The sequence below is a fragment of the Saimiri boliviensis genome, chromosome 4 (assembly GCF_048565385.1).
Source record: "Saimiri boliviensis isolate mSaiBol1 chromosome 4, mSaiBol1.pri, whole genome shotgun sequence".
Lineage (NCBI taxonomy): Eukaryota > Metazoa > Chordata > Mammalia > Primates > Cebidae > Saimiri > Saimiri boliviensis.
This window is the reverse complement of record NC_133452.1, coordinates 165,900,792-165,928,787: the sequence shown is the minus strand read 5'-3', so window position 1 is coordinate 165,928,787 and position 27,996 is coordinate 165,900,792. Positions and strand designations below refer to the sequence as shown.

The following is a 27,996-nucleotide window of genomic DNA, read 5'->3' as shown; positions in this document are numbered from 1 at the left end:
CAGGCAGAGTATGGATTAACACGTGTTACAACACTACGTTAGCCGCTCTGACACCGCCGCCCGGAACACGGTCACCTAGCACCGCACCACGCCTGCAGGCGGGGACGCGCGACCGCGGGCCGAGGACACCTCCGGCCTTCCGAGCCCGCGTTCCGCGGACAGCGCGCCGCGGTGACGCACTTCCGGCCTTCGTCGCGTCTCCTCCCGGCGGCTGCCGTCAGCGCTGCCGCGGCGCCGTGACCTGCGCTAGTGGCGTCTCCTCTCGCAGATGCCTCGCGGGGCCTCGGAGTCGGGCTGCAGCTGAGGGGCTTCGGAACGGCAGGCCTGTGCGCCGCGACCCGGACCGGGTATGGGGATTTGGCGGCCGGAGATGGGCCGGGCAGGGGAGGGCCGAGGGGGTTTCTCCGAGCCCGGACGGGCCCGTTCACCGAGTCAGCGTCGTTGCTCCTCCCTTTCCTCCACCCCGTTTCTGATCCTGCGTTCTTCAGCCTTTCAGCCCTGGTACCGGTGGCACTCTGAACTCTCCCTGTCTGCATCTTAGGATCCCACAGATTCGGATATGAAGAAATGTGTGCTGTGCACTTATTTTAAAGAGTGAACAGAGATGGTTTTAAAAGATGCCGCAGCCTTTCTTAGTCTTGCTGCTATCGATTTTTTCTAAAAGAATACATAGCATTTACTATGTGCCAGCCCAGCACTGTTCTAAGCACTTCCCAAATATTACCTGTTTCTCGTAACTCTGTAAGATAGGTACTGCTATTATGTAGACTATGCCCCCACCTCCCTGTCCTGCCTCTTTTTTTAAATTAACTTACAAGAATAAAATGAAGTTAAGTAACTTGCCCAAGGTCATAAAGCTAGTAAGGGCTGTAGGAAGGATTCAAATCCAGGCACTGTGGCTCCAGAGTCATTTTCTTAAAACCTTTGTTATGCTCACTCCACTCTTTTTCCGTATTAGCTTTAAAGCCATAACCTGGGAGATTAACTTGGCTCATTTGAATTCCATCTTTCTTTTGGACTTCAGTAGTCCTGGGTTTCTACTTAGGATTTACTTGGAGAGGAGAATATATCTGAAGACACATATCTTTCGGTGTGTCTGCAAACCTGATAAAACGGCCATTTTATTGATTTGTGTGCTTGTTTTTGCCCACTCATCTTGTTCTTTGGGCAATAGAAAAGATTCCAGTCCTGGCCCTAAGGGAAGGTAGCAACTATTAATTAAGCCACCATTGTGCCAAAATTGTATATTATCGCATTAAAAGATTAATTTGCTGGTTTATATGCGAGGCCAGGCTTTGTGCAAAAAAACACTTTCTGTGCATTATCTTATTTAATATTCTCAACAAGTTGGCAAGGTAGTTGTTGCCCTCATTTCATATATGAGCTTGAGGCTTAGAAAAATCAAGTAACTTGCCCAAGATCACTGTGTTAGAATTTACAACTGGCGGGCCCTGGTGGCTCATGCCTGTAATCCCAGCACTTTGGTAGGCTGAGGTGGGCGGATCACCTGAGGTCAGAAGTTCGAGACCAGCCTGACCTATATGGTGAAACTCCATCTCTACTAAAAATACAAAAAGTAGCCAGCAGTGGTGGTGGCACCTGTAATTCCAACTACTCAGGAGGCTGAGGCAGGAGGATTGCTTGAACCTGGGAGGCAGAGGTTACAGTGAGCCAAGATCCTGCCACTGCACTCCAGCCTGGGCAGCAGAGCAAGACTCCATCTCAAAAGAAAAAATTCATAACCATATCTGCCCATGTTCTTTGCTACCTAATACTACCTTCTGCTTATCTAAGGTAAATAAAATATATGGGCTTATATCAACTCTATGTATGTGTGCACATATGTATACATGTGTATGTATGATTGCAAATTTATAGAAAATGAAAAGGACACATTCCAGTCTTTAAGACTGTTTATTTTGGGGTAGTAGAACTTGGTGAAGGAATTATATATTCCGCTCTACTTTTTGGATTAAAAAAATGGTTCTGAAGAGAAGTAACGGTACAAGATGAATTGTGACTGACGGTGAAAGGTATGACTCACACAGTACAGGACAAAGGAGAGTGAGCTGAAATGGGATAAAGAAGACTTCAGAGAGGATGTGCAATTTGAATCAAGCTGCAGAGATTGGATAGGGTTTGAATGAGGGCATAAGGCAAGAGCAAGGTCATGGCACAGGGATAAGAAAAGCCTGATTAGAATAGTGAGAAAGAAAGCCTGACTGGAACTGAGAGTTCTGCTTGTGGAATAGAGGAAAGCAACAGTAGAGCCAGACAACAGAAGCTCAAGGTCTGACTGGTTTTAAGCTGTGCCTCAGAGTTTGGGAATTCATCCACTTAGTGAGAAGCCAGAGATGGTGTCAACAGAGGTAAGGGTTGTGGGGTGTGTGGTGATAAAGGCACATTTTTATTGTGTGCTGCTTAGTCTTCACCTACATGTATATCCTTGGTAAAGAGCATCCTTCCATGAGGATGATGGTAGATTTGGAGATGTTGAGCTTGCTGAAGCTCTAGGGGGAACCAACTTTAAAATGCAGATCATTGTGCTAATTACATACTTGGCATATACACTGAGATTGTGATCCCGAACGGGAAATTAGGAACTCGATGTGACTAGGAGGGCAGGATTATAAAAAACTGGGGAAGCCTTTTGGAGACACTGGATTCAAAGAAGAAATCAGATATGCTGGTACAAGGATCTGGGTACTAAGGCCACAAGATAAAAGCATAATCAGATGAAGGAAAGCAAAAACAAACCCAGGGTATACAGAGAAAATAGGGAAATTTATATTTGGGAAACTGAGTATTTGAAACACCACATCCCAGAAATGAATTTTTCTGGGCAGAACTCTAAGCTTCAGCTGCATTGTTTTTGAACAGAAAAGCTTCAACTTGGAAACCAAGAGGCACAAGTGATAAATAAGAAAAGACATTTCTCAGAATCTAGGAAGTTGAAAAAAAGAAAGCATGAGTGACTGTTTCATCCTTTGAATCTATGGTACGTTTACTGACTAATGTGAGAGTACATATTCTGAATTTAGCTATTCGATATTTGTACCACAAAACTTTCTTACCCTATAACAAATTCAGCAGACCAGGTTTCATCAAGCCGTGATCATCTGTTCCCTGGATGATTGTCACAGCATTCCTCTCTGCTTCCACTTACCCCAGGGTCACTGACACAGCAGCTAGAGTTATGCTTTTATATAAAATGTCAGTAAAATTTTGTTACCCCTTGGCTCAAAATCCTCAGTGGTTTCCGTATCTCAGAGTACAAGCCAGAGCCCTTACCACTGCCTTTCAGGATCTGTTCCCAAGCTCCCTGCTTGATCTCCCGGCACTTTTCCTTTTGTTTTCTTTGTATCATTGCCATTGCTCAACTAGCAATTACTGAAAAATCGAGGCATGTTCCCACCTGCAAAACTTTGGCCTTGCAGTTCCCTTTGCAGGAACAGTCTTTCTCTAGACAGCCATGTGACTTGCACCTCACTTCCCACAGAACTGTTCAACCATTACCTTATCAAGGCCTTCCCTGACTCTATAAAATAGCAAGCTTTCTTTCCCCTTACTCTTTCCTTTCCCTTTATTTTCTTTATAGCATTTATCTCTACTTCACAAATAGTTAATTATTATCTGCCTCCTGGACCCCCTTTTCTTCATCCTGGCCTCTTCTTTCCCCAACAGAGAGTTAGCGTTACAGCAGTGGAGACTGTAAATTCTGAAGTCAGATTTGTTGGGTTTGAATTGCAGCTTCATTACTTCCTACCTGTAACTGACTTGGACTTTAGACTAGTAACCTAAACTTTTTGTATCTCAGTTTTCTCATCTGTGCTATGGTGGTAATAATAGCACCTTCTTCATGGTTGTTTTGAGGATTAAATGGGTTAGTATATACAAAGCATCCGTAACACCTGGCAGGTTAAAAGGACTATAAATGTCTGCTATTATTAATATTGTTATTAGGATGTCAATTCCATGAGACTACGGACTTTGTTATAATTACAGCTGCATCCCTAGTGCCTAGAACAGTACTTGGAATATGGTAGGCCCTCAATAAATATTTGCTAATTGAACGAGTGGTATATGAAAAGTTATGACAGAAAAAGATAATATGGTAGTCACAGTGGTGGTGAGTCCACACCAAGAAAAGCACGGGAAGGCCTGGCTTGGTGGCTTATGCCTGTAATACCAGCACTTTGGGAGGCCAAGGCAGACAGATCACAAGGTCAGGCGTTTGAGACCAGCCTGGCCAACATGGAGAAACCCCATCTCCATTAAAAAAACAAAAAACAAAAAAGCCGGGTGCGGTGGCTCAAGCCTGTAATCTCAGCACTTTGGGAGGCTGAGGCGGGTGGATCACGAGGTCAAGAGATTGAGACCACCCTGGTCAACATGGTGAAACCCCATCTCTACTAAAAATACAAAAAATTAGCTGGGCATGGTGGTGCGTGCCTGTAATCCCAGCTACTCAGGAGGCTGAGGCAGGAGAATTGCCTGAACCCAGGAGGCGGAGGTTGCAGTGAGCTGAGATCGCGCCATTGCACTCCAGCCTGGGTAACAAGAGCGAAACTCCGTCTCAGAACAAAACAAAACAAAACAGCTGGGCTTTGTGGCGAGTCCCTGTAATCCCAGCTACTCGGGAGGCTGAGGCAAGAGAATCATTTAAACCTAGGAGGCAGGTTGCAGTGAGCCGAGACTGCACCATTGCACTCCAGCCTGGGCGACAGGGCGAGACTCCATCTCAGAAAGAAAGAGAGGAAGGGAGGGAAAGAAAAGGAAAAAAGGAAGGGAGGGGAAAAGGAGGGAAGGGGGAAGGGGGAAGGGGAATAAAAGTGCGGGAAAACATGAATTTGAGGATTCTGTCTTTAGAGAAAAATTCTCTGTACAGTTTCTGGGGTAGTGATTATAAAAGGCAACCAAACCAAAGATCTCAGAACTTTATGGAGAGGATTACGTGTGCAGGTTATCCAGGATGCTGTCCCATGCCAGTAGCTTTTTGCCCTTTGATAAATATAACTAATAATCACAATATGAATCTAACTTTTCTTCTAGTTGTAATATGATCAGTGTTCACTTGTAATTTAAATACCTGACATGGTTTGGCTGTGTCCCCAGCTAAATCTCATCCTGAATTATAGTTCCCAAGTTCCCATAATCCCCATGTGTTGTGGGAGGGACCTGGTGGGAGGTAATTTAATTTCGGGGCAGGTACCTTCACACTGTTCTCTTGATAGTGAGTGAGTTCTCATGACAGCTGATGGTTTTATAAAGGGCTTTTCCCTCTTTCCTCGGCGCTTCTCCCTGCTGCTGCCATTTGAAAAAGGACATGTTTGCGTCCCCTTCCACCATGATTGTTAGTTTCCTGAGGCCTCCCCAGCCCTGCTGAACAGTGAGTCAATTAAACCTTTTTCCTTTATAAATTTACCCAATCTTGGGTATATCTTTTTTTAGCAGCATGAGAGCAGGCTAAAAAAATACCATATCCTTAGTTATTTAATTTCACAATCCATGTCAATACCTAAGAACAGTGTAGGGTTGCTGGGCACAGTGGCTCATGCCTGTAATCCCAGCACTTTAGGAGACCAAGGTGGGTGGATCATCTGAGGTCAGGAGTTCAAGACCAGCCTGGCCAACGTGGTGAAACATCATCTCTACTAAAAATACAAAAATTAGCCTGGCGTGGTCGCGGTCACCTGTAATCCCAGCTACTCAGAAGGCTGAGGCAGGAAAATTGCTTGAACCCAGGAGGCAGAGGTTGCAGTGAGCCAAGATCGTGCCATTGCACTCCAGCTTGGGTGACAGAGTGAGACTCTGTCTCAAAACAAACAAACAACAACAACAAAGAACCCAAACAAACAGAATAGTGTAGGGTTATTTTTGCAATGGATTAAAATAATCTTCTTATAATTAAAAATATTTTATTCTACAGGTTATTTTTCATTTGTGGGTCATAAAATCTGTTCCCAAGCTTTTTTATCTTTCAATGAAATAGGTTTAAAAAATAATTCTATGTCACTATATAGAGCAAGCATACATATTGTTTTGTGAAATTATTATTTCAGTTATTTGTATATCTCATAAATGCACAAACATACACTCACATGAATGTGCATGTATGTTCTGGGTTATAATACAAAATATTTCTTAATAAGGGTCCTGGTCAAAAAAGTTTAAAAGTCTCTGCTTCAAATGGTGCTTAGAAATCATTGGGCCACATAATTGTTTTTCTTTCAGAAAATTGCCTTCATTAAGTACTATCCTAGTTAAGATTGCTCATAAGTTTGTTTGTTTTTATTTTGTTTTTTCTTTTGAGACAGAGTCTCGCTCTGTCACCCAGGCTGGAGTATAGTGATATGATCTTGGCTCACCACAATCTCCGCCTCCTGGGTTCAAGTGATTCTCCAGCCTCAGCCTCCTCAGTAGCTGGGATTACAGGCACGTGCCACCACGCTCAGCTAATTTTTGTATTTTTTAGTAGAGACAGGGTGTCGTCATGTTGGCCTGGCTGGTCTCAAACTCCCGACCTCAGGAGTCATAGACATTTGTCTTTTTATTAGCAGTAATTTTATTTTATATAAAATTGCCCACTCTCTACCTTCAAGTAGCTTCAAAGAGAAAAAAATTCCAAGAAATTAAAGGGCAAGAAAAAGCTCAAATTCTACTCCTGTTTTAAAGTACTAGAATCAGTATTTCATTCATTTTAATATATCTGAGCCTAGACCACTATAGTCAACTACTTTGATTCTTTTGCCTTAGCGCTTAAACCACTAAGATATTTATTTAATCTTACAATAACACAAGAAAAATAACAACAGTATTACCACTTTAGAGTTTACTAAGCACCCAGCTTCTTTGTGCTCATTATCCTCATTTTATCTTTGTATGAACCTAGAAAGATATGCAGTGTTGGTTTTAGGATTCCTATTTTATAGAACGAAGAGACCAAGGCTCAAAACAGGAAGCCCAAGACTTTGGAGGGAATACCAGCAGGATGATTTCTCAGCCCAGTACCTTCCACGTGTTAAACCTAGGTCTCTCTCCTCCATCCCTCCCATGATTGGAGGGACTCTGCCTCTCCTCTCTAAGGGCATTGCTTAACCTTCTTTTTATCTTCTTTACTTTCCCTCCATCCTCATTTCCTTTTTCTCCTTAATTCTTGGTGTCATCTGTGACCACTTGGACCCAAAGTGCTTATTTACCCTCATACAGCTAAAATTTGCCCTGAATTTAGAATTTTGCCATTCAAGTTGAAACCCAGTATACTCAAGCTGATTTGAGCTGTTTCATTCAGGATGACTGAAACAGTATCTTCATTTAGTAAACCATAGGAGTTTTTGTTTCTTCCATTTCTGTTTTTCTTCTATTATCTGGATTTGTATGTCCAAAGTATCTACTAGTTTTTTTGTTTTGTTTTGTTTTGTTTTGTTTTTTGAGACAGAGTTTCGCTCTTATTACCCAGGCTGGAGTGCAATGGTGCGATCTCGGCTCACCGCAACCTCCGCCTCCTGGGTTCAGGCAATTCTCCTGCCTCAGCCTCCTAAGTAGCTGGGATTACAGGCACGCGCCACCAGGCCCAGCTGATTTTTTGTATTTTTAGTAGAGACGGGGTTTCACCATGTTGACCAGGATGGTCTCGATCTCTCGACCTCATGATCCACCCGCCTCGGCCTCCCAAAGTGCTGGGATTACAGGCTTGAGCCACCGCGCCCGGCCAAAGTATCTACTATTAGTATTTTGATGTTCCTTCTTTATGAGTCAAAGTGGCTGATTTTAGTATAAATACTCCAGTCCCTCCTTGTCCTGAGGTTTTCTGCATTTTTATATTTTTTTCTTTGCAAATTATTGTCTAGATCTCGGGGTTTCCAGAAGAAAAGACCAAGGGAGAATTACCAAGAATAGATTCTTTTTCTGAATAGTTAAACCTTTGATGTCCATAACCTTGACCCTTCAGACTGCAGAGATGCAGGAAGGACTTCTGGCAGTGAAGGTAAAGGAGGAAGAGGAGGAACACTCCTTTGGGCCAGAATCAGGCCTGTCAAGAAATAACCCTCATACTAGAGAGATCTTTCGTCGACGCTTCAGGCAGTTCTGCTATCAGGAGACCCCTGGGCCCCGGGAGGCTCTTCGAAGACTCCAGGAGCTCTGCCATCAGTGGCTGAGACCAGAGATGCACACGAAGGAGCAGATCCTGGAGCTGCTGGTGCTGGAGCAGTTCCTGACTATCCTGCCTGAGGAGCTCCAGGCCTGGGTGAGAGAGCACCGCCCTCTGAGTGGAGAGGAGGCAGTGACTGTGCTGGAGGATTTGGAGAGAGAGCTGGATGAACCAGGAGAGCAGGTGAGAAGACAGGAGAACAGGTGTTTTTATCTGTAAGAACAAGTATGGGATTTCAGTGTAACAGGAAGAGGATTTTTTTCATGCCAGACTTGATCTTCTGTAGGCTTTTAAACTCTGTGCCTCTGCTTTTTCTTTGCCAACTTCTTGGTCCTTCGTTTCTATCCAGTGGCCCTGAGAAGGCTTCCTTGCAGTGTTCTCTCTGATATTTGGTTCCCAACTGTTCTTGATTTCCACCAGGTCCTGACCCATGCTTATGACGAGGAAGAGTTTGTAAAGGAGAAGGCAACTCCAAGATCAGCTCAGGAGTCGTCAAATGGCCAATTCCAAGCCTTAGAAGAGCAACGTCAGTATAATTTGCGAGAGGTGTGCCCAGTTCAGGAGATGGGTGAGGATTAGAATTTCCTCAGAGAGCCTACCTCATTCTCTGAATATTTATCAATTCAACACGTTTATTTAGTGTCTGCTGTACGCCAGGCACTATGCCAGGTACCAGGGGTACAGTGATAAACAAGGCAGATGTGGTCCCTGTTCCCATGAAGTTTACAGTCTAGTGGGAGAGGCAGACAATTAAGTAAGCAGTTATAATACAGTGCATCTTTTCCCTGAGCTCTGGGTATAATAGTTTTAGACTGAAAAAAATAAACAGAAAAAGTGGCTACTTGTCCCCTTCCACCCATTCTCCTGGCCACTTTTTTTCTTTTGTCTTTTGAAAGATAACATGTTATCTTTCATACTTCATGTTATCTTTCATGTTATCATTATTTTAGATGGCAAGGCTGGGACTTGGAATGTGGAGTTAGCCCCAAAGAAGGAGATTTCTCAGGAAGTGAAATCTCTTGTACAAGTTCCTGGAAAACTGAATGGTAATATTACTCAGATGCCTGAGTATGGAGATATCTGTGACCATGAGGGCAGACTGGAAAAGCAAAGGGTGAGCTCTTCAGTGGAGAGACCCTATATCTGTAGTGAATGTGGAAAAAGCTTCACCCAGAATTCCATTCTTATTGAGCACCAGAGAACACACACAGGTGAGAAGCCTTATGAATGTGCCGAGTGTGGGAGGGCCTTCAGCCAGCGGTCAGGCCTATTCCAGCACCAGAGACTGCACACTGGGGAGAAGCGCTACCAGTGCAGTGTTTGTGGCAAAGCCTTTAGTCAGAACGCCGGCCTTTTCCATCACCTCAGAATTCACACTGGGGAGAAACCTTACCAGTGTAATCAGTGCAGTAAGAGTTTTAGTCGACGTTCAGTCCTCATTAAGCATCAGAGAATTCATACTGGAGAGAGACCTTATGAATGTGAAGAATGTGGCAAGAACTTCATTTACCACTGCAACCTAATCCAGCATCGGAAAGTCCACCCTGTGGCTGAATCAAGCTAGCTCCTTGGAACAGGTAGGAAAAAATTTCCTTACATCTGACCACTAGCCAAGAGGGCAAGGGTACTGTTTCTTTCTTTGTCCCTGCTGTGTCCTCTAGCATAGAAAGTCAAGGGAAGCCGGGCGCGGTGGCTCAAGCCTGTAATCCCAGCACTTTGGGAGGCCGAGGCGGGTGGATCACGAGGTCAAGAGATCGAGACCATCCTGGTCAACATGGTGAAACCCCGTCTCTACTAAAAATACAAAAAACTAGCTGGGCGTGGTGGCGCGTGCCTGTAATCCCAGCTACTCAGGAGGCTGAGGCAGGAGAATTGCCTGAACCCAGGAGGCGGAGGTTGTGGTGAGCCGAGATCGCGCCATTGCACTCCAGCCTGGGTAACAAGAGCGAAAACTCCGTCTCAAAAAAAAAGAAAGTAAGTCAAGGGAAAGCCATTAAAAACTCCCTTACTTTTATGCAGAGAGAAGCATATCTTAAATACATCTGCTGAGTTGTCTGGTCAGTGACATCCTCAGCTTTGTGATACTGAGTACTGTGTCTTTTGTGTTGACTTCATTATATATGCTGTAGACCTAGTTTCATACACATCTGTGCAAGAAGTTTTCTAAGTGTATTTCAGGAAAACTTCTTCATCCTAGTTTATTAAAACTTTTTTTTAAAAGTTTTAAAATAATTATATGTAGCCTGAGTATAAAATAATCTCAAAGGCAGTTCACTTAGTATTTAAAAATTAAAATAAAATTCCTAATATAGGTTACCTGACTACTTTCCATTCACATAAGATATGATAATTTGCTTTTTAACCTACAGAAAGGGCAGATGAATCTTCCTGTATAAATGTAGATTTATAGTAAGTTAGATTGCTGTAGATTTTTTAGTAAGTTAGCCTTTAGTCAGGAACTAAGAAATTGAAGCAACCATATGTTATTAGCAGCTCAGTGGCTCTTCATAACAAATATTGCTGATGATTTTAAATTTACACAGTGCTAAGAAACTTAGCTAAAAATCTGTTATCTCACCTGAGACTTTTGATTGGAAAATATAGGCCTCTTTGTGTTTTTTTCCATTAACATATAATGAGCATTTTTTGTTTTTGCCTTTTTCCACTTCATTAAATATTTTGTATGAAAAATTTGAAACATCAGGGAAGAGTATGATCACTCTTTCATGTTGTTTGTTTTTATAGCCTCCACATTTCTGAGCATTTACTATTGATTACCACCAAGGTCATATATAAAAAAATTTCTTTCTCTTAACATTGACTTAGTAACTCTTTACAAAGCTTTATACAAGGTCCAGGAGACAAAGAAATGAAAAATCTATGGTGAAAACAATCGAGTTTGGAATACACCCAAATACCCAGTATACAACATGTAACTTAAGAATAACAGAATCACAGCCGGGCGCGGTGGCTCAAGCCTGTAATCCCAGCACTTTGGGAGGCCGAGGCAGGTGGATCACGAGGTCGAGAGATCGAGACCATCCTGGTCAACATGGTGAAACCCCATCTCTACTAAAAATACAAAAAATTAGCTGGGCATGGTGGCACGTGCCTGTAATCCCAGCTACTCAGGAGGCTGAGGCAGGAGAATTGCCTGAACCCAGGAGGCGGAGGTTGCGGTGAGCTGAGATCGCGCCATTGCACTCCAGCCAGGGTAACAAGAGCGAAACTCCGCCTAAAAAAAAAAAAAAAAAAAAAAAAAGAATAACAGAATCACTCTAAGGGACCCTAGAGATCACTTCTGCATGCCTTTATTTGACAGATAAAAAGAAGTTCTGGGAAGTGACTAAGATCATAGAGCCACTTAAAAGCAGAGCTGGAACTAGAACCCTGTCATCTAGTTCCTTGAGTAACACTCTTTCTACTAAGCCACTGGGAGCATTGTATCACCAAATTAAAATTACAAGTATATGAAATTTATTGGATTTATAAGTCATTGAAGTTGCTCAACAAACCTCCCCCATTTGTATGTTTCAATAAATGTACAACTCTTCTATTTAATTTCCAGTGGAGTCCAGGAAATACTGACGTCACTTATTCTTCATTGGAAGCATTTTATTTATTTTTGTAATTACTATTTTTAACTTTTAAAATTTAATTTACTTAGGAGGAGTTTTTAAAAAAAAGATAATTCATTCTTCACCTGATTCAAAAATCAAAATAATACAAAAAGGTCTACTTCTTCCCTTTATAGGTAGCCATTTTATTTTATTAGTTTCTTACGTATCTTTTAGTGTTTCTTCCCATAAATGTAAGGAAATAGGAATGTATAATCTTATTTCCTCCATTACTCAAAAAGCATATTATTTATACTCTTCTAATACCTTGCTGTTTTCTTGAAAGAATATAATTTTTAGAGATGTCCACATCGTAACACAGAACTTCATTTTTTTAATAAGTTAATAGGATTTTATTTGTTCATTCTCCATAGTTTATTTGACAAACTCCAACAGATGAAAAAAATCACTATTTAAGAATGTTACATATTGTTTCATTCAAGTTTAGTCCAAGTTAAGTTTCTTCTGTTCAAAAGCTAACAGCTTTTATATGAGCTAGGAAATAAGGTGTAGGCAACCAGAATTGCACGTAAGTCCTCCACAAAGAAATGGAGAAGTGATGGGTGGTATTTTTCAGCTTAGTGTATTTGGTTCTATCACATATTCTTACACTTGACATTTCAAACTGTTTGTGTCAATACTTAAGGCTAATTGTGGGTAATATAAAAAATCTTTTTTTTTGAGATGGAATCTTGCTCTGACACCAGGCTGGAGTGCAGTGATGCAATCTCAGCTCACTGCAACCTCCACCTCCCGGTTCAAGTGATTCTTCTGCCTCAGCCTCCCAACTACAGGTGCATGCCACCACGCCCAGCTAATTTCTGGTTTTTTTTTTAGGATGGTCTTGATCTCTTGACCTCATGATCTGCCCACCTCAGCATCCCAAAGTGCCAGGATTATAGGCATGAGCCACCACGCCCAGCCTATAAAAAATCTTATATTTCCTCAAGAGTATTTTTTTTATTGTCTTGAGGTTAAATTATTTCCAAGAGAAATAGCTACAGATTTTTGAGTGAAGAAAAATATAGTAGACTTAAGTTTCAAGTAAGATCAACTTCTTAAGTAAATACATATTCCATAAAATCACATAATACATATTCTATAGTATTCCAAGTTTATAAATATCTTAAATGTCTCTCCATAAGTTGAAGCAGCATGTTTGGCTAATTCCATTACATCAGGTCTTAAAAGATTTAAAATATGAACAGATGAGGTTTTTGAAGGATGTATGTCTTTTTTTTTTTTTTTTAATAAAGATGGGATTTCACCATGTTGGTCAGGCTGGTCTTGAACTCCCAACCTCAGGTGATCTGCCCGCTTTGGCCTCCAAAGTGCTTGGATTACAGGCAAGAGCCACCATGCGCAACCTGAAGGATATATTTCTAATGGAATGAATTTTCATACCTGCACCTGAATGTTGGATGATTTGTTTTGTGCTTGTTTTCTCACAGCCTCTCAAAATATCTTGTTTTTCTCAACAACAGGAAAATCTTAAGAAGCAAAAGATGTTATATATGCTGTAGAGACCGAAATACCACTTAGAATGCAATGATGCTTAATATGATTAAAATGACTTGACAGTTAGCAAACTAACTTCCCTTGTTTTCTGATAGTAATTGTGTAGATTCTCTTATGGTAATCTTTTATCTAGTGTGCACATTCCTCATTAATTGAGAAATAATGTTTGACTTAACTGATAGACAGTGGCATGTAGACACTGGCTGCTTCTGCGATTATTCCACTTCTTGGACAGAAGTTCTTAGTTTGTCTCCCTTTCATGTTTCTAAATTTCTCTCACTTCTCTCTCCCCTTTTTACTACCCTGGCTCCTTTATTCAGCCCATTAAGACTCTAACATAGACCTCTTTTCAGGTGTTTCCTGGACCAGTATCTGTCGCTTTCTGTTCCCTTGAAAAGTCTAGTCTGAAAGAGCAGAGTAGTCACCGTTCTATGGCTGAGCAAGATGTAGGAAGTATTGATTCAAATCCATTTAAATAAACTTACTGGTTCTTGAGGACAGTCTGACACACCTTTGAGTACTGTTCAGGACAGTGGATGCTGCATCAAGAAATAACTGAGAATTTTGCAACTGCATTACCCTGAGCTGTAAATAGAGCTCTGAAAACTCTTGCTATAATTTTGATTTATTGGTCAAGATTCCAGTAATATCAAGTATCTGTTCATATTTTGCATTTGCAAATGACTCCTATTTTCTCTATGTGATGATACTTGTTCCTCTAAAAAATATATTAAAGTTTATAGTGGAAGGTTGTTTTACATTTTCTAAAAAGATAAAAAATTACCTCTGAGGAGATTTTTAAAAGGAAAATGTATCTAAGATTAAAGCTATTATAAAATGTGAAATCTTCTCTGTGGAATAATTTTGAGATATAAAATATATACCAATATACTTGTTTCATTGGTTAAATATTGAACTAGTAATTGAGAAAAAATAAGATTTTTTTTTTTTTTGAGAGGGAGAAGGGGACTAGAAGAATATATTTTGGTCAGAGGGGACAGGGTAAGGCAAGACCTATCAAAGATATGCTCAAGAATCGAGAGTTTTTGACTTTGGCTGGATCAACAGAGAGTGGGAGATGGTGAGTAGGAGCCACATTGAGAAGGCCCTGTACTTTCAGAATGAGTTTAGTGTTTGTTTAGTAAGAAAATATTAACTTTAAAAAGAGATTTTAAGAGCTTAGCACATATCATACATAAATGAGAAAAGTGAAGTTCAAAGTGCTTAAGCACTTGTAGTAATCTGTCTTTTATCACCTTAAAAAATTTTGAAGGCCGGGCGCGGTGGCTCAAGCCTGTAATCCCAGCACTTTGGGAGGCCGAGGCGGGTGGATCACGAGGTCGAGAGAACGAGACCATCCTGGTCAACATGGTGAAACCCCGTCTCTACTAAAAATACAAAAAACTAGCTGGGCGTGGTGGCGCATGCCTGTAATCCCAGCTGCTTAGGAGGCTGAGGCAGGAGAATTGCCTGAGCCCAGGAGGTGGAGGTTGCAGTGAGCCGAGATCGCGCCATTGCACTCCAGCCTGGGTAACAAGAGCGAAACTCCGTCTCGAAAAAAAAAAAAAAAAAAAAAAAATTTTTTGAAAAGGAAACCAATTATGAACAGAAATCACTGTGAATTTATATGGTTTCATAGACACTTACACTTGGAACCCTGAGACTCATTGTAGGCATCTGCGAACAACAGCAGCAACAAAGTGGGATGGAAAGAAAAAAGAACAAAATATGAGGACATAAAAAGGAATCAGAAGGTAAAGTTAGATGCCAAAACTCTAGATTGGGCAAAAAATGGCGACCAAAGGAAAAATAAAAAGATAGACGCAGGGACAGATTATTGCCAAGAAACGTGCTTCATCTTCATTATTAGAAATCTCTCTTATTTATCTGGTCTGAGTTTTTAGATGCTGTTGTTTAAGCAGTGAAAATAATCTCACTGCCCTTTACTCCTCACACATTTTATTATTTCCCATAAAATGGATAGGGAGAAAAGCATAGTCTATAAACCTCTGTGATTTTTAGGTCTCTTTGAACCTATCCCTAGTTTTCTATGCCAATTGCCAATGGGCAGTGTTGAAGACACTATTTCTTGATGATACCTGCACTAGAGTCACCTGGGTTGTTTGTCTGAACTGCAGTTTTCTGAGCCCCACCCCAAACCTACTGAAGCAGTTTCTGAGACAGAGCCTGAGAATCTGCACTTAACTACTGAATCAGTTTCTGAAACAGAACCTGAGAATCTTTTTCACTGAAAATGAAAAGGAGTGCTGTTAATAATTACACCAAGACAAAAGGCATAAACCAGGATATGTGGTCCCTATACTAAAAATTTTTACAGTAGGCAATATTTTTTCAACCAAGGAGATAGAAGAGACAAGAGAATCAGAAAGATTACAGTGTTCTGTCGTCAAAACTAATGCAGAACATACATGAAAAAGGCTGCTGGAGACTTAGGTGTAGCCACCTAGCCCAAGATAACCCCCAGTAATAGAACTATTGGATTAGGCAAGAAAGGATGGGATAATATGTCTGCAGAAACAAAACACAGGGTCCCTAACCCAAACCCCCTGTTAAGACAAACCCATTCTTAACATAGCTAGTTACCGAAGATGAACCTATTGAGTGAATGGTTTACCAGACAAGATGGATGATGTCCTGGAAGCACAGGAGTGTTTCAGTGGTATAGGGACCAATAGAGTATAGCGTTCAACCTTAGGCTGTAGAAGAAAGTGAGAAGATAGAGGACTGAATCAGAATCTTACGGTGTTAGGGCAAACAGTGAACCATTTTAAGCAAGCAGTTGGGTGAACGGGAAGGGGGCAGATATTATACCAAGTAGTTTCATAATTTATCACATCCTTTGTTGGCTGTGGAGAGGAGCCCTTTTGCCACTGAATGGTACCAAAGACAGCTGACCTTGCCTTAAGTGTGTCAGAACTTCAGGCAGCTATTCAAGAACTGCCTCAAGATATTCCTCAATTGTGATTGTGCTCAGCACAACTGCAGGTGTGGGGATGGCAGTGGCCTCCCCTTACCACCCCTGACTTCTGCTACCTCATTGTAGAAGGGTATGTAATGAGGGATAGTTACTTGGGGGGAGCTGATTTATTTAAACAGGTTTAAAACAATGGAGAGCAAGCCAACATCTTCCCCTCTTGTCTCCACTGTCCTCAGGTGAGTGCTTATTATTGCATTTGACCCTTGACAGGGCAGAGTTAAGGTAACTGGACAATTGGTTTGGTACATATAATACCTGACCCAGGGTTGGTTGGTTGGGTTTTTTTACTTGGAAAGCCCTTTATCTTCTGAAAGTCATGACCAGGTGTGTGGGAGGAGCTCTGAGTGTGCCTGTGCCTAGACTCCTTCGGCCCCATCAGCCATCCCAGGAGCTTGGTTGGGCTCTAAGGTGCTCGCTGGGGCAGAATTAAGGAATCTCCCTGAGGACGGAGGGAAAGACCCTGATGCCTGAGACCTCGGAGAACCAGGGTCCCAGGGAACCGAGAGTGCGTCAGGATTCAGTGAGAGTAGTTAAGTGTCTCCAGCCGAGGAGAGAGAGAAGTCAACCCAGACTTGAGTGGCTGCTGAATACCCCGGTTGGCCTGAGGCGGCTTCTGAGCTCACAAAGGCCAGCCAGGTCATGTGCACAAATAAACCACTGAGACTGATGGATCCTCCAAGATTCCTAGAGAGGCAGCAGAGGAGCCGGCCCAAGTGCGTTAGAATATGGACGTTTCTCCAGTGTCCTGTGCGTTGCCGAACAACTATTTCCTTTCCCCTAGATAAGTGTTCAGTTTTTAGTTTCCCCAGACTCTGTGTAGGCGCTGTCTTGGTCTCCTATACCCATACAAGACCTCTATACTTTCTCAGCGATCCAAGGATCATGGTACTTGGAGGTGGTGCTGTTGCCCCATTTTCCCGGGCTTGCTCGAGTTCCCCTCTTTTATGTAGATCTCTCAGGATCTGGATTTTGTGTTCTGTGTTGGCTCCACCAGACATTTCAGAGACGCAGAGGGCTGAACAAAGCACGGTACAGAGCTGGGTCTGTATGGATCACCTCCTTAGATGGGGGCACAGACTTACCCCATCTGAGTGGGGGAAGCCTCACTGGAATCCATAGACTAACGGGTCTTTATGGCCAAAAGTTGGTTTCCTTGTATGTTTCCGGAATCCTACTACTGTTTTATCTGAATTATTTTACAGAGTTTTCACAAAAATCCCCTATACAAATTGTCATGATACTGTATATCTGTAAAGGCTTAGTACTTAAATGCTTTGCATGATCCTCCCAATTCTGCATAACAAAGGGAAGTGGTACGTGAATTTCTCTGGGTAGGAAAACATTGAGAAGTTAGCACATTCAAGCAAACATTCATTGAGTGCTGCACACTGGGCCAGGCTTTATGTCGCAAAAATGGGACTATGCCAGATAAAAGGCATTTTTTTACTGTAAAGTGTAATGAGAAAGACATGTTGCCTTGAGAAAAACAAACTTTGTACATAGGGACTTTGGAGGTGGGATGTTAAAGATAGTTTCCTTGAGTAGGCAATAGCAGAGCTGTCTCTGTGGACTGTCTGAAGTTGAATAGCAAAGAGGAAATGGACCTTGAGGGATAGAATATATGAAGAAAGGAGCAGAAAACCATTTCAGGAAACTCCAAATAAATGAAGGTGGGTGCATTCCAGCCTGGGCAACAAGAGTGGCAGAGGTGAGGCAAAGTGAGTAGAGAGTAACTGAAATATGCTGAGGAATTTAAAGTTTATATGGCAGTGTGCTTTTCCATAAATGTCACAGTACATAAATAAAATCTGTATGCACTCTGGTAAGCAGAAGAGACTAGGCTAAGGACATCAGCCTTCCTGGCCACCCCGGTAACTGAAGAGATCAGTATGCTGGTACTCCTATAAGCCATTTGGAGCACCCAGTAAACTGTGGCAATGCACAGTGGTTGGGCAATTAAATGCTCTGTCTGGATTTAAGCAGAGGAGTAATGTAGTCTTACTAGCTTTATAGAAATACTCTAAAAGTGGTGTGGTGAATGAACTGGAAGGGTGCAAAACTGAAAGCAAGAGAGACAAGAGACTTTTAGTTGTTAGAGAAAGAACCAAAACTACAAGTTGGTGAAAGTAAGTCACTGGCAACAGAAATGAAGAGGGCAACAGATGGAACTGTATTAAAGATCACAAATTTAACTAGACATGATAACTAACTAGATTGATGAAAGTGAGAAAGAAAAGGTACTGAGAGCACTTCCTGTCACATACTAAGTACTACGTAAGTATTATTTCAAATAAATGATTAGGTAAATGTGGCACTATTTTATAAGAGATGGCTAATATTGGATGAAAAATTGGTCACAAGGGGAAAATGATGAATTTTGGTGGTGAGGTGAAGATGCTTATTAGATGTACAAGTGAAAGGGTCTAATGCACCACTGGACTATAAGGGTCTGGAGCTCCAAAGAAAGATTGAGATGAGAGAATCAGACTTGGGAGTTTCCAGGTGAAAGCTAATGTCATAGAATGGTTGAGATTGCCCATAATGAATGTGGGATGAGAATAAGGCTGGATTTCAATTTAGGATACTAGATATTTTTGACAGGCAGAGTAAGAGCCATGAAGTAGACTAAAGAATAGTCATTGGAAACATATTCAAGGTACTTATATAATACAGTCAATACAATCACATACCACATAGCAATGTTACAGTCAATAGCAGACCACATGTACAATAGTTCCATAAGATAATAATACCGTATTTTTACTGTACATTTTCTGTGTTTAGATATTCAAATACCTGGCTTTGTGTTACAGCTGCCTACAATATTCAATACAGTAACATGCTGTACAGATTTTTAGCCTAGGAGCAATAGGTTATACCCTAGAGCATAGGTATATATTAGGCTCTACCAGTCTAGGTTTGTGGAAGTACACTCTATGATATTCTCACAATGACTGAATCACCAAAAGATACATTTCTCAGAACATAATCATGTGATTAAGCAATGCATGACTGTTCTTCCTGAGTGCCAAGCATTAAGCTAAACACTACAAAAAACAACTTATGGAAAAGCAACCAGAAAAGTGTAGTGTTTCTTAGAAGATCAGGAGTAGTTAGCAGTGTTAGGTGCTGCAGGGGCATCTGATTAGCTGGATGTGGTGGTGCATGCCTGTAATCCCGGCTACTTGGGAGGCTGACTTCGGAGAATTGCTTGGACCTGGGAAGTAGAGGTTTCAGTGAGCCAAGATTGTGCCATTGCATTCCAACCTGGGTAACGAGAGCAAAACTGTCTCAATACAAACAAACTTTTGAAATCATGTAGCACAGTTCTTGGCACAGAGAAGTTATACAGGCATATGTTATTTTACTTGCACTTTGCTTTATTGTACTTCACAGATACTGTGTTTTCTACAAATTGAAAGTTGGTAGCAACCCTGCATCAAGCAAGTTTGTCAACACCAATTTTCCAACAGCACATGCTCACTTCATGTTTCTGTGTCACATTTTGGAAATCGAGTATTTCAAAATTTAAAATTATTATATCTATTATGGTGACCTGTGATCAGTGATCTTTGATATAATTTGCAATTGTTTGGGGGCACCATTAACCACACCCATATAAGATGCCTAATTTAACTGGTAAATGTGGGCTGTGTTCTGACTCTTTCACCAACCAACCCATTCCCCGATTTCTCTCTTCTCAGGCCTCCCTATACCCTGAGACACAACAATGTTGGAGTGAAACCAGTTAATAACCCTACAGTGGCCTCTCAGTGTTCAAGTGAAAGGAAGTCTCACATCTCCCTCTTTAAGTTGAAAGCTAGAAATAATTAAGCTTAGTGAGGAAGACATGTTGAAAGCTGAGACAGGCTGAAAGATAGGCCTCTTTCACCAAACAGTCAGTTGTGAATGCAAAGGAAAAGTTCTTGAAGGAAGTTAAAGCTACCCATTGAACACACGAGTGAAAAGAAGGTAAAACAGCTTTATGGCTGATATGGAGAAAGTCTGAGTGATCTGGAAAGAAGATCAAACCAGCCACAACATGCCTTTACCCCAAAACCTAATCCAGAGCAGGACCCTAACTCTCTTCAGTTCTATGAAGGCGGAGAGAGATGAGGAAGCTGCAGAAGAAGAGTCTGAAGCTAGGAGAGGTTGGTTCATGAAGTTTAAGGAAAGAAGCTGTCTCCAAAACATAACTACAAACTAAAGGAGCAAATGTTGATGTAGACACTGCAGCAAGTTATTCAGGAAACCTAGCTAAGATAATGGATGAAGGTGGCTATACTAAACAGATTTTTAATGTAGATGAATTGATATTGGAAGAAGATACCATCTTGGACTTCCAAAACTAGAGAGAAGTCAGTACCTGGCTTCAAAGGACAGACTGACTTTCTTGATAGGAGCTAATGGAGCTGGTGACTTGAAGTTGAAGTCAATGCTCATCTACTAATCTGAAAATCCTAGCAACCTTAAGAATCATGCTGGCTGGGCATGGTGGCTCATGCCTGAAATCCCAGCACTTTGGGAAGCCAAGTCAGGACGATTGCTGAGCCCAGGAGTTTGAGACCAGCCTGGGCAACATGGAAAAACCTGTCTCTACAAAAAAATACAAAAATTAGCTGGATGTGGTGGTACACACCTGTGGTCCCAGCTACTAGGGAGGCTAAGGTGGGTGGACTGCTTGAACCTGGGAGGCAGAGGTTGTAGTGAGCCAATATTTCACTACTGCACTCCAGTTTGGGTGACAGAGAAAGACCCTGTGTCAGACAAACAAACAAACAAAAAAATCATGCTAAATCCACTTTTCCTGTGCTCTAAAAATGGAAAAACAAAGCCTGGATGATAGCACATTTATTTACAGCACAGTTTACTCAGTATTTTAAGCCCACTGTTGAGACCTACTGCTCGGGGGGCGCTAGGGAGCGGGGTGGTGGCGTGGAAATTCCTTTCAAAATATTACTGCTCATTGACAATGTACCAGTCACTGAAGAGCTCCTCAAGAGGTTAATATTATTTTCATGCCTACTAACACAGCTAACCATTCCACAGCCCACAGATCAAGGAGTAATTTCAACTTTCAGGTCTTATTATTTAAGAAATACATTTTGTAAGGGTACAGCTGCTAAAGATAGTGATTCCTCTGAGGGATCTGGGGAAAGTAAATTGAAAACCTCCTGGAGAGGATTCATATTCTAGATACAATCAAGAACATCTGTGATTCATGGGAAGAGAACAAAATATCAACATGAACAGGAGTTGGAAGTTGATTACCATCCTTATGGATGACTTTAAGAGGTTCAAGACTTCAGTGGAGGAAATAACTGCAGACATAGTGGAAACAGCAAGAGAACTACAATTAGAAGTGTAGCCTGAAGATGTGACAGAATTGCTTCATGCTTACGATAAAATTTGAATGGATGAGAAGTTGATTCTTATGGATAAGCAAAGAAAGTGGTTTCTTGATATGAAATCTACTCCTGATGATGCTCTGAAATTGTTGAAATAACAGCAACGAATTTAGGATGGCACATAAACTTAATTGATAAAGCAGTGGCAGAGTTTGAGAGGATTTACTCCAATTTCTAGAGTTCTTTGGGTAAAATGCTATTAAACAGCATTGCATACCACAGAGAAATAGTTCATGAATGGAAGAAACAATTGATGCAGCAAACTTCAGTGTTGTCAAATTTTAAGAAATTGCCACAGCCAACCCAGCCTTCAGCAGTTATCACCCTGATCAGCCATCAGTCAGCAGCCATCAAGGCAAGACTCTGCAGCCTCAAAAAGATTATGATTCACTGAAGACTCCTGCCTTGTTTTGCAATAAAAATCTCTTAATTAAGGTATGTGCATTTTTTAGACATGCTACTCCACACTTAATAGACTGTCATATAGCATAAACATAACATTTATATGCACTGGAAAGCCAAAAAAATTGTGACTCACTTTAGTGCAATATTAGTTTTGCAGTGTTCTATAACCAAATCTGCAGTATCCCCGATGTATGTCTGTAAATGTTAATTGACCCATCTTTGACATGCAGTATAAGCAGGCCAAGCTATGTGCATCGCTTTTTGCACCTATTTTCTTAATCATCTGAATATTTCACTGCATTTTATAGTTCTAAAAGCGAATAGTGTCTTATCTCTTAGTTAATTTTATGTCATTTTTTGCTTATTTCACAGAATTTTTTTTTTTTACTTTCCAATTATTGAATTGATCACAGCCATTCACTCTGAGTAAATTTGTTCCAGTTTGGAGTTGATCTTCTTTAACAATAATGCGTTACGCCTTAGCACCAGCCTGAAGTATACCTACTACTACAGTGAGTCTTCTGAGCTGTTTAACCCAGAAATGTATTCACACCAATTGCAGAAGAACCAGAGAAATGTCAAATAGTTAAAGAATCTAGACCACATAGAAAGGGAGCTTCTGGTCAGGAGTTCTTCAGACAGGGTACTATGGGTATTTACTTGGGCCTCAAGCATCCAGCTTCAGGCTAGCAGCAATACACAGTAAGTAACACATCTTGGAACTACTGATACTGGAGTAGTTCCTGACCATCCTGCCCAAGAAATCCAGGTCTGAGTATAGGAGCATCACAGGGTATAGGGAAGAGGCTGTCTGTACTGAAGAATTTGGAGAGAAAGCTGAATGATCTGGGAGGAAAGGTAAAATAAAGAAATGTCTATCAGATAGCAGGTATTATCTCCAGAGAGAGATAAGAGAGTTGAGATCACTTTTCTTGTGTAGTTACAGGAAATGGCTAACCTTACTGGCCAGAATTATTTATTTTTGCTCTACTTTGGTTTTTTAACTTGGTTTTTTAACTTGTGTATTTTCCCCTTTGTCCCTTTATCCCTGCCCTTGCAGGGATAACCACTTTCAGCTCTCCCATTGTGTGTTCCACAGTAATACTGGGATTTTAAGCTCTAATTATCAGCAAATGTCGCCCTCATTTAACTATATCTAATTGTCCCCAGTTCCCCACCCTCCTACAGGAGACAAGTGCCCCCAACGACAAATAGCGTATCTGGCAGCCGCATAGGACTCACCTGGCGTCTGGCTCCAGCCAGTAAAGGGTCAGCTCAGCTCTGAATCTTGGGAGTTGTACACTGTTAAGGAGAACAATGAGGAGGAGATAGCAAAGAAGAAGTTAGGAAATGTTGCTGTCTTTTTGCATTTTTCCAAATGAACCTCGTCACTAAAATCTCTGCCTACCTTTTATTTGATCTCTAATGCCTATTCCACTTTTAACTTGTTCCTCTAAGCATACCACTTTAACCTTTTCTTTCTTCACTTCTTTGCCTTAAAATTGTTTTTTAAAAAAAAATCCTGGCCGGGCGCAGTGGCTCAAACCTGTAATCCCAGCACTCTGGGAGGCTGAGGCGGGTGGATCACGAGGTCAAGAGATCGAGACCATCCTGGTCAACATGGTGAAACCCCGTCTCTATTAAAAATACAAAAAATTAGCTGGGCATGGTGGCGCGTGCCTGTAATCCCAGCTACTCAGGAGGCTGAGGCAGGAGAATTGCCTGAACCCAGGAGGCGGAGGTTGCGGTGAGCCAAGATTGTGCCATTGCACTCCAGCCTGGGTAACAAGAGTGAAACTCCGTCTCAAATTAAAAAAAAAAAAAAATCCTGCTGCTTTCTTATTTTGCATGGTTGAGTTTCTCCCTTCTAATACTGCCAACTTCCTTGATGCAGACCTCTTATCCCAAAGACAGGAGAATGTTTTTCTATATTGAAGTCAATAGAAAACTATTAAAAGGCTACATGCAATATATAGTTTTAAATGTACATTTTTAAATGAGTGGAGGAAACAAAACTTTAGTAGGTGCATGCTTACTAGGAAAGCATGCATACATGCTAAAATGTGATTATACTATACATATTGTTTACCACTTGTTTTTTAGTTTAATATTACATTATGGATATCTTTCCAAGTTACATATAATACATATATGTAGCTGACATACATTTCACTGCAATAGTATTGACTTATTTTGTAACTGGCCTTAGAAGGTTTTTACTTTGCTTCTTTTTTCTTTGTTTTTTAAATACTGCCAACTAAAAGCCATAAACTTTTTTCTTTTTCTTTTTCTTTTTTTCTTTACTTTGTATTATGAAACAAGTTTAATAAGCATATATAAAAGTAGAATTGTACTCCTTTTGATAAATCCCTACGAACCTGTCACCCACCTTCAGCATTATCAGATTATGGCCGATCTTGTCTCACTTACAACTCTACTCATATCCCATGCTTTATATATATATCCCATAATATGATATATTTGATTATATATATCATATTATATATACGAATATGATATCTGAGATAGGCTTCAAAGTTATTATAGGTTATTTCACCTATAACTCTACTTATATCCCATGCTTTTATTATATATATTATATATTATATATGTCATATTACATATAAGAATATGATATCTGAGATAGGCTTCAAAATAATTTTTATATATAATTTTGAAGCCTATCTCAGATATCATATTCTTTCAAATGTAAATATTTCAATATTTGCTGTAAAAGATATAAAATTTAAAAATGTAAACAATACTATTTCATACCTAAACAATTAACAGTAATTCCTTAACATCAATTTTCCAGTTTTCTCAAAGATGTCATAAACTTTTTTTGTTCATCTTGTTTTTTAACTTATTTGAATCAAGATCCAAGGAAGAAAACAAACTGTGATGGGTTGATATGCTTGTAAGTTTCTTTTAATATGTGAGTACCCTCTCCTGCTTTCTCTTCCCTTACAACTCACTTGTTAAGAAAATCAAGTTGTTTGTCCTATATAGTTGCACACAGTATGCGTTTTGCTGTCTGCATCACGTGCTGTCATCTAAGATGTTCTGTTGTCCTGTTTTTTGTAAATTGTAGTAATGTACAGGCTTGATCAAAATCAAGTTTTAAGGTTTTTTTTTTTTGGCCAGATAAATTTAATTATTTTGGCAAGATGATGTGTTATATTTGAAGCCTATATTTTCTGTTTGTGTCTTTTTCGGTGGTATTAGCAGCTGTTGATCCTCAATACCTAGAGTCAGTAATCCACTGGGGTCCCAAAATGGTGACATTCTAATTGTATCCTTCTTTCTTCATTTAATAAAGCTGGAATAGTTATATAAAGAGACATTTCCCCTGATTTTCTGTTTAGTAATCCAATGGTTTGTATAGGAAAGGTAAGCTAATTGCTTAAGTAACTCCCCACTACCTTGCTTTTTAGATTAGTTTTCAAAACAATGAATTAGTTTGTAATTATCCTTTAAAACAGTGGCCAATTGTTAGTATCTTTAGGAACTTGTGGATTAAAGTGCATTTGATGTTTTTCAATCCATAATACTATCCTTACTGAAGCTCATTTGTCTCCTCTTCAAGCAGTCAAAACCTTTTCAGTTTGGCATCTGAATCTTTATGACATGAACCTAGTCATCTTTGATAGTTTTCTCGCTGACCTGTATGATAAGATGTATCAAGTCCATCTTATAGTTTTCCTTACATAGTCCTAGAATTAATACTTTTTCCAAGGACCCGATTCTGTTTAATGGGAAATAGTATTTCAAAAGCAAAAATAGGGCATTAGGAGTGCTTATGGCTTAGTCATTGGTACTAGGCCTTTTCAGTACTGAGTTAGGAAAAAATTTAGGAGAAAGTGTATATCAAGAGTTCACATCGGCCGGGTGTGGTGGCTCACGCCCGTAATCCAAGCAGTTTGGAGGCCAAGGCGGGTGGATAACCTGAGGTCGGGAGTTCAAGACCAGCCTGACCAACATGATGAAACCCTGTCTCTTAAAAAAAAAAAAGAGTTCACATTGATAGTTCTAATTCACATTTAGTACTTTGGGGTCTGAATCGCTTACCCTCATCTGTATCTCCTTTTGGAGGATTCTCAAAGACACCAGGAATGATAGAATATCAAATAATTACTAATTTGCTTTTTCTCACAATATACACACAATAGCCTTGACATAAAAAAGTCAGTATTACCCACAAATATGATTACTGTAAATAGCTTAATCGTGGTGGTGGTGGTGGTGGTGGTGGTCGTGGTGGTGGTGTGTTTGTGTGTGTATACATGTTTTCTATTGTTTTTGTCCTTAAGATATATCTAACTTGGGCCATATATAAAAAAAAGTACTGCTTTGACGACATTGAAATAATTACTCTTTTATATGGTTACGCCACCAGTGGATATACATGTAAGTTCAGTTTGTTGAATTGTTTTCAATGTTCAGAGAGGGTTTTTTTTGTTTTTTTTTTTGAGACGGGAGTTTCGCTCTTGTTACCCAGGCTGGAGTGCAATGGCGCCATCTCGGCTCACCGCAGCCTCCGCCTCCTGGGTTCAGGCAATTCTCCTGCCTCAGCCTCCTGAGTAGCTGGGATTACAGGCACGCGCCACCATGCCCAGCTAATTTTTTGTATTTTTAGTAGAGACGGGGTTTCACCATGTTGACCAGGATGGTCTCGATCTCTCGACCTCATGATCCACCCGCCTCGGCCTCCCAAAGTGCTGGGATTACAGGCTTGAGCCACCGCGCCCGGCCCAGAGAGGGGTTTTTAAAAATTATTTAAAATGTAAATTCTTAGATGTTAAGTCTGTAAGGTATTTTTGAGGTTCTATTCTTGTTTTCTTCTTCCTATTGCGTCCCTTTCCCATCAGTAACTTTTTTGTGCACCTTTTATGGGTTATTTTTCATTATTTGTTGTTTTAATACAAGCATATGTATATATACACACAAATACACACACAACCCTTTTTATATGATAGCACATCATAATTTCAGTCATAAACTCAATACATATCTATTTTATGGGTAACATTTATTCTTTTGTCATTCTGGCATGTAGTTCTAAAAAGTGTTTATTTCATGAGCAAGTAATTGAGTAAAGTATATGTAAATGAGTGAATTATGCTGACATTTTCAGTGTCATCTTTCAGAAGATTTGATCAAAATGGAGAATGAGAATGCTCTTCCCAATCAGAAGAAATGAAGAAATAACACACCAACAGGAAAACACTGTCAGATTTGATGGCAGTATTCCTGAGAACTTTGTGCAGATGTCCAAATGTATGAGGAAAGACTAGGAAAATAACCAGAAAATACCACAGTGGTAAATGTAGAATGACTTTTGCTACTATGCTGGGCTAAGTTTAAAAAAAATTTTTTTGTGGAGACACGGGTCTCACTGTGTTGCCTAGGTGTGTCTCAAACTCCTGCCTCATAGGATCCATGGATTTTGGCCTCCCAAAGTACTGGGATACAGGCATGAGCTACCATACCCAGCTGGTTTCCATTGCCTTTCATATATTGTCTCACTTCCTTTTCCTAAAATATTCCTTATTTTGGTGAAATTACTACTTTAAAAAAATTTGCTTTATCACAGTGTAGACTGCTGCTATGGTCTGAATATCTGTGTCTCCCCAAAATTCATATATGGAAAACTAATCAGTCATCACTGTGATACCCTCACAGTGGGGGTTTTGGGAGATGCCCTAATAAATTAAATTAGCGCCCTTAAAAAAAAAAAAAAAAGGCCACCTAGAACTGCCATACCCTTCCACTATGTGAGGACAAAGCAAGAAGGCACCATCATTGAGCTTCACCAGATACCAGGTCTGCTGGTGCCTTAATCTTGGACTTCTCCTCCTCCAGAACTGTGAGAAATAAATGTTTGTTGTTTATACATCA

General features: G+C 40.5%; 1 protein-coding gene across 8 annotated transcripts; it reads left to right on the top strand.

Moving 5' to 3' along the window:
• The first annotated feature begins 197 nt into the window (after positions 1-197).
• ZSCAN23 (zinc finger and SCAN domain containing 23) lies at positions 198-27,996 on the top strand. Of its 8 annotated transcripts, XR_012517481.1 has the most exons (7): positions 198-347; positions 7,851-8,335; positions 8,573-8,720; positions 9,103-9,729; positions 19,990-22,128; positions 24,976-25,015; positions 27,233-27,996. XR_012517481.1 is itself a non-coding variant. In XM_074398604.1 (5 exons), exons 2-4 carry the CDS (start codon positions 7,928-7,930, stop codon positions 9,714-9,716), a joined length of 1,170 nt encoding a protein of 389 aa, XP_074254705.1. In that variant the 5' UTR covers positions 198-347; positions 7,851-7,927; the 3' UTR covers positions 9,717-9,729; positions 27,233-27,996. The 8 variants fall into 8 exon arrangements, 5 of the variants coding, with proteins under 5 accessions (XP_074254705.1, XP_010330993.1, XP_074254702.1 ...); XR_012517480.1 differs by lacking the exon at positions 24,976-25,015; XR_012517479.1 differs by having other exon boundaries at positions 24,976-27,996.

Bases quoted from the DNA above. Each gene is read 5' to 3' on its own strand.
- ZSCAN23 (XM_074398604.1), top strand. From the start codon at position 7,928: ATGTCCATAACCTTGACCCTTCAGACTGCAGAGATGCAGGAAGGACTT. The intron at 8,336-8,572 runs GTGAGAAGACAG...GATTTCCACCAG, and splicing joins TGGATGAACCAGGAGAGCAG to GTCCTGACCCATGCTTATGA. The intron at 8,721-9,102 runs GTGAGGATTAGA...TCATTATTTTAG, and splicing joins GTGCCCAGTTCAGGAGATGG to ATGGCAAGGCTGGGACTTGG.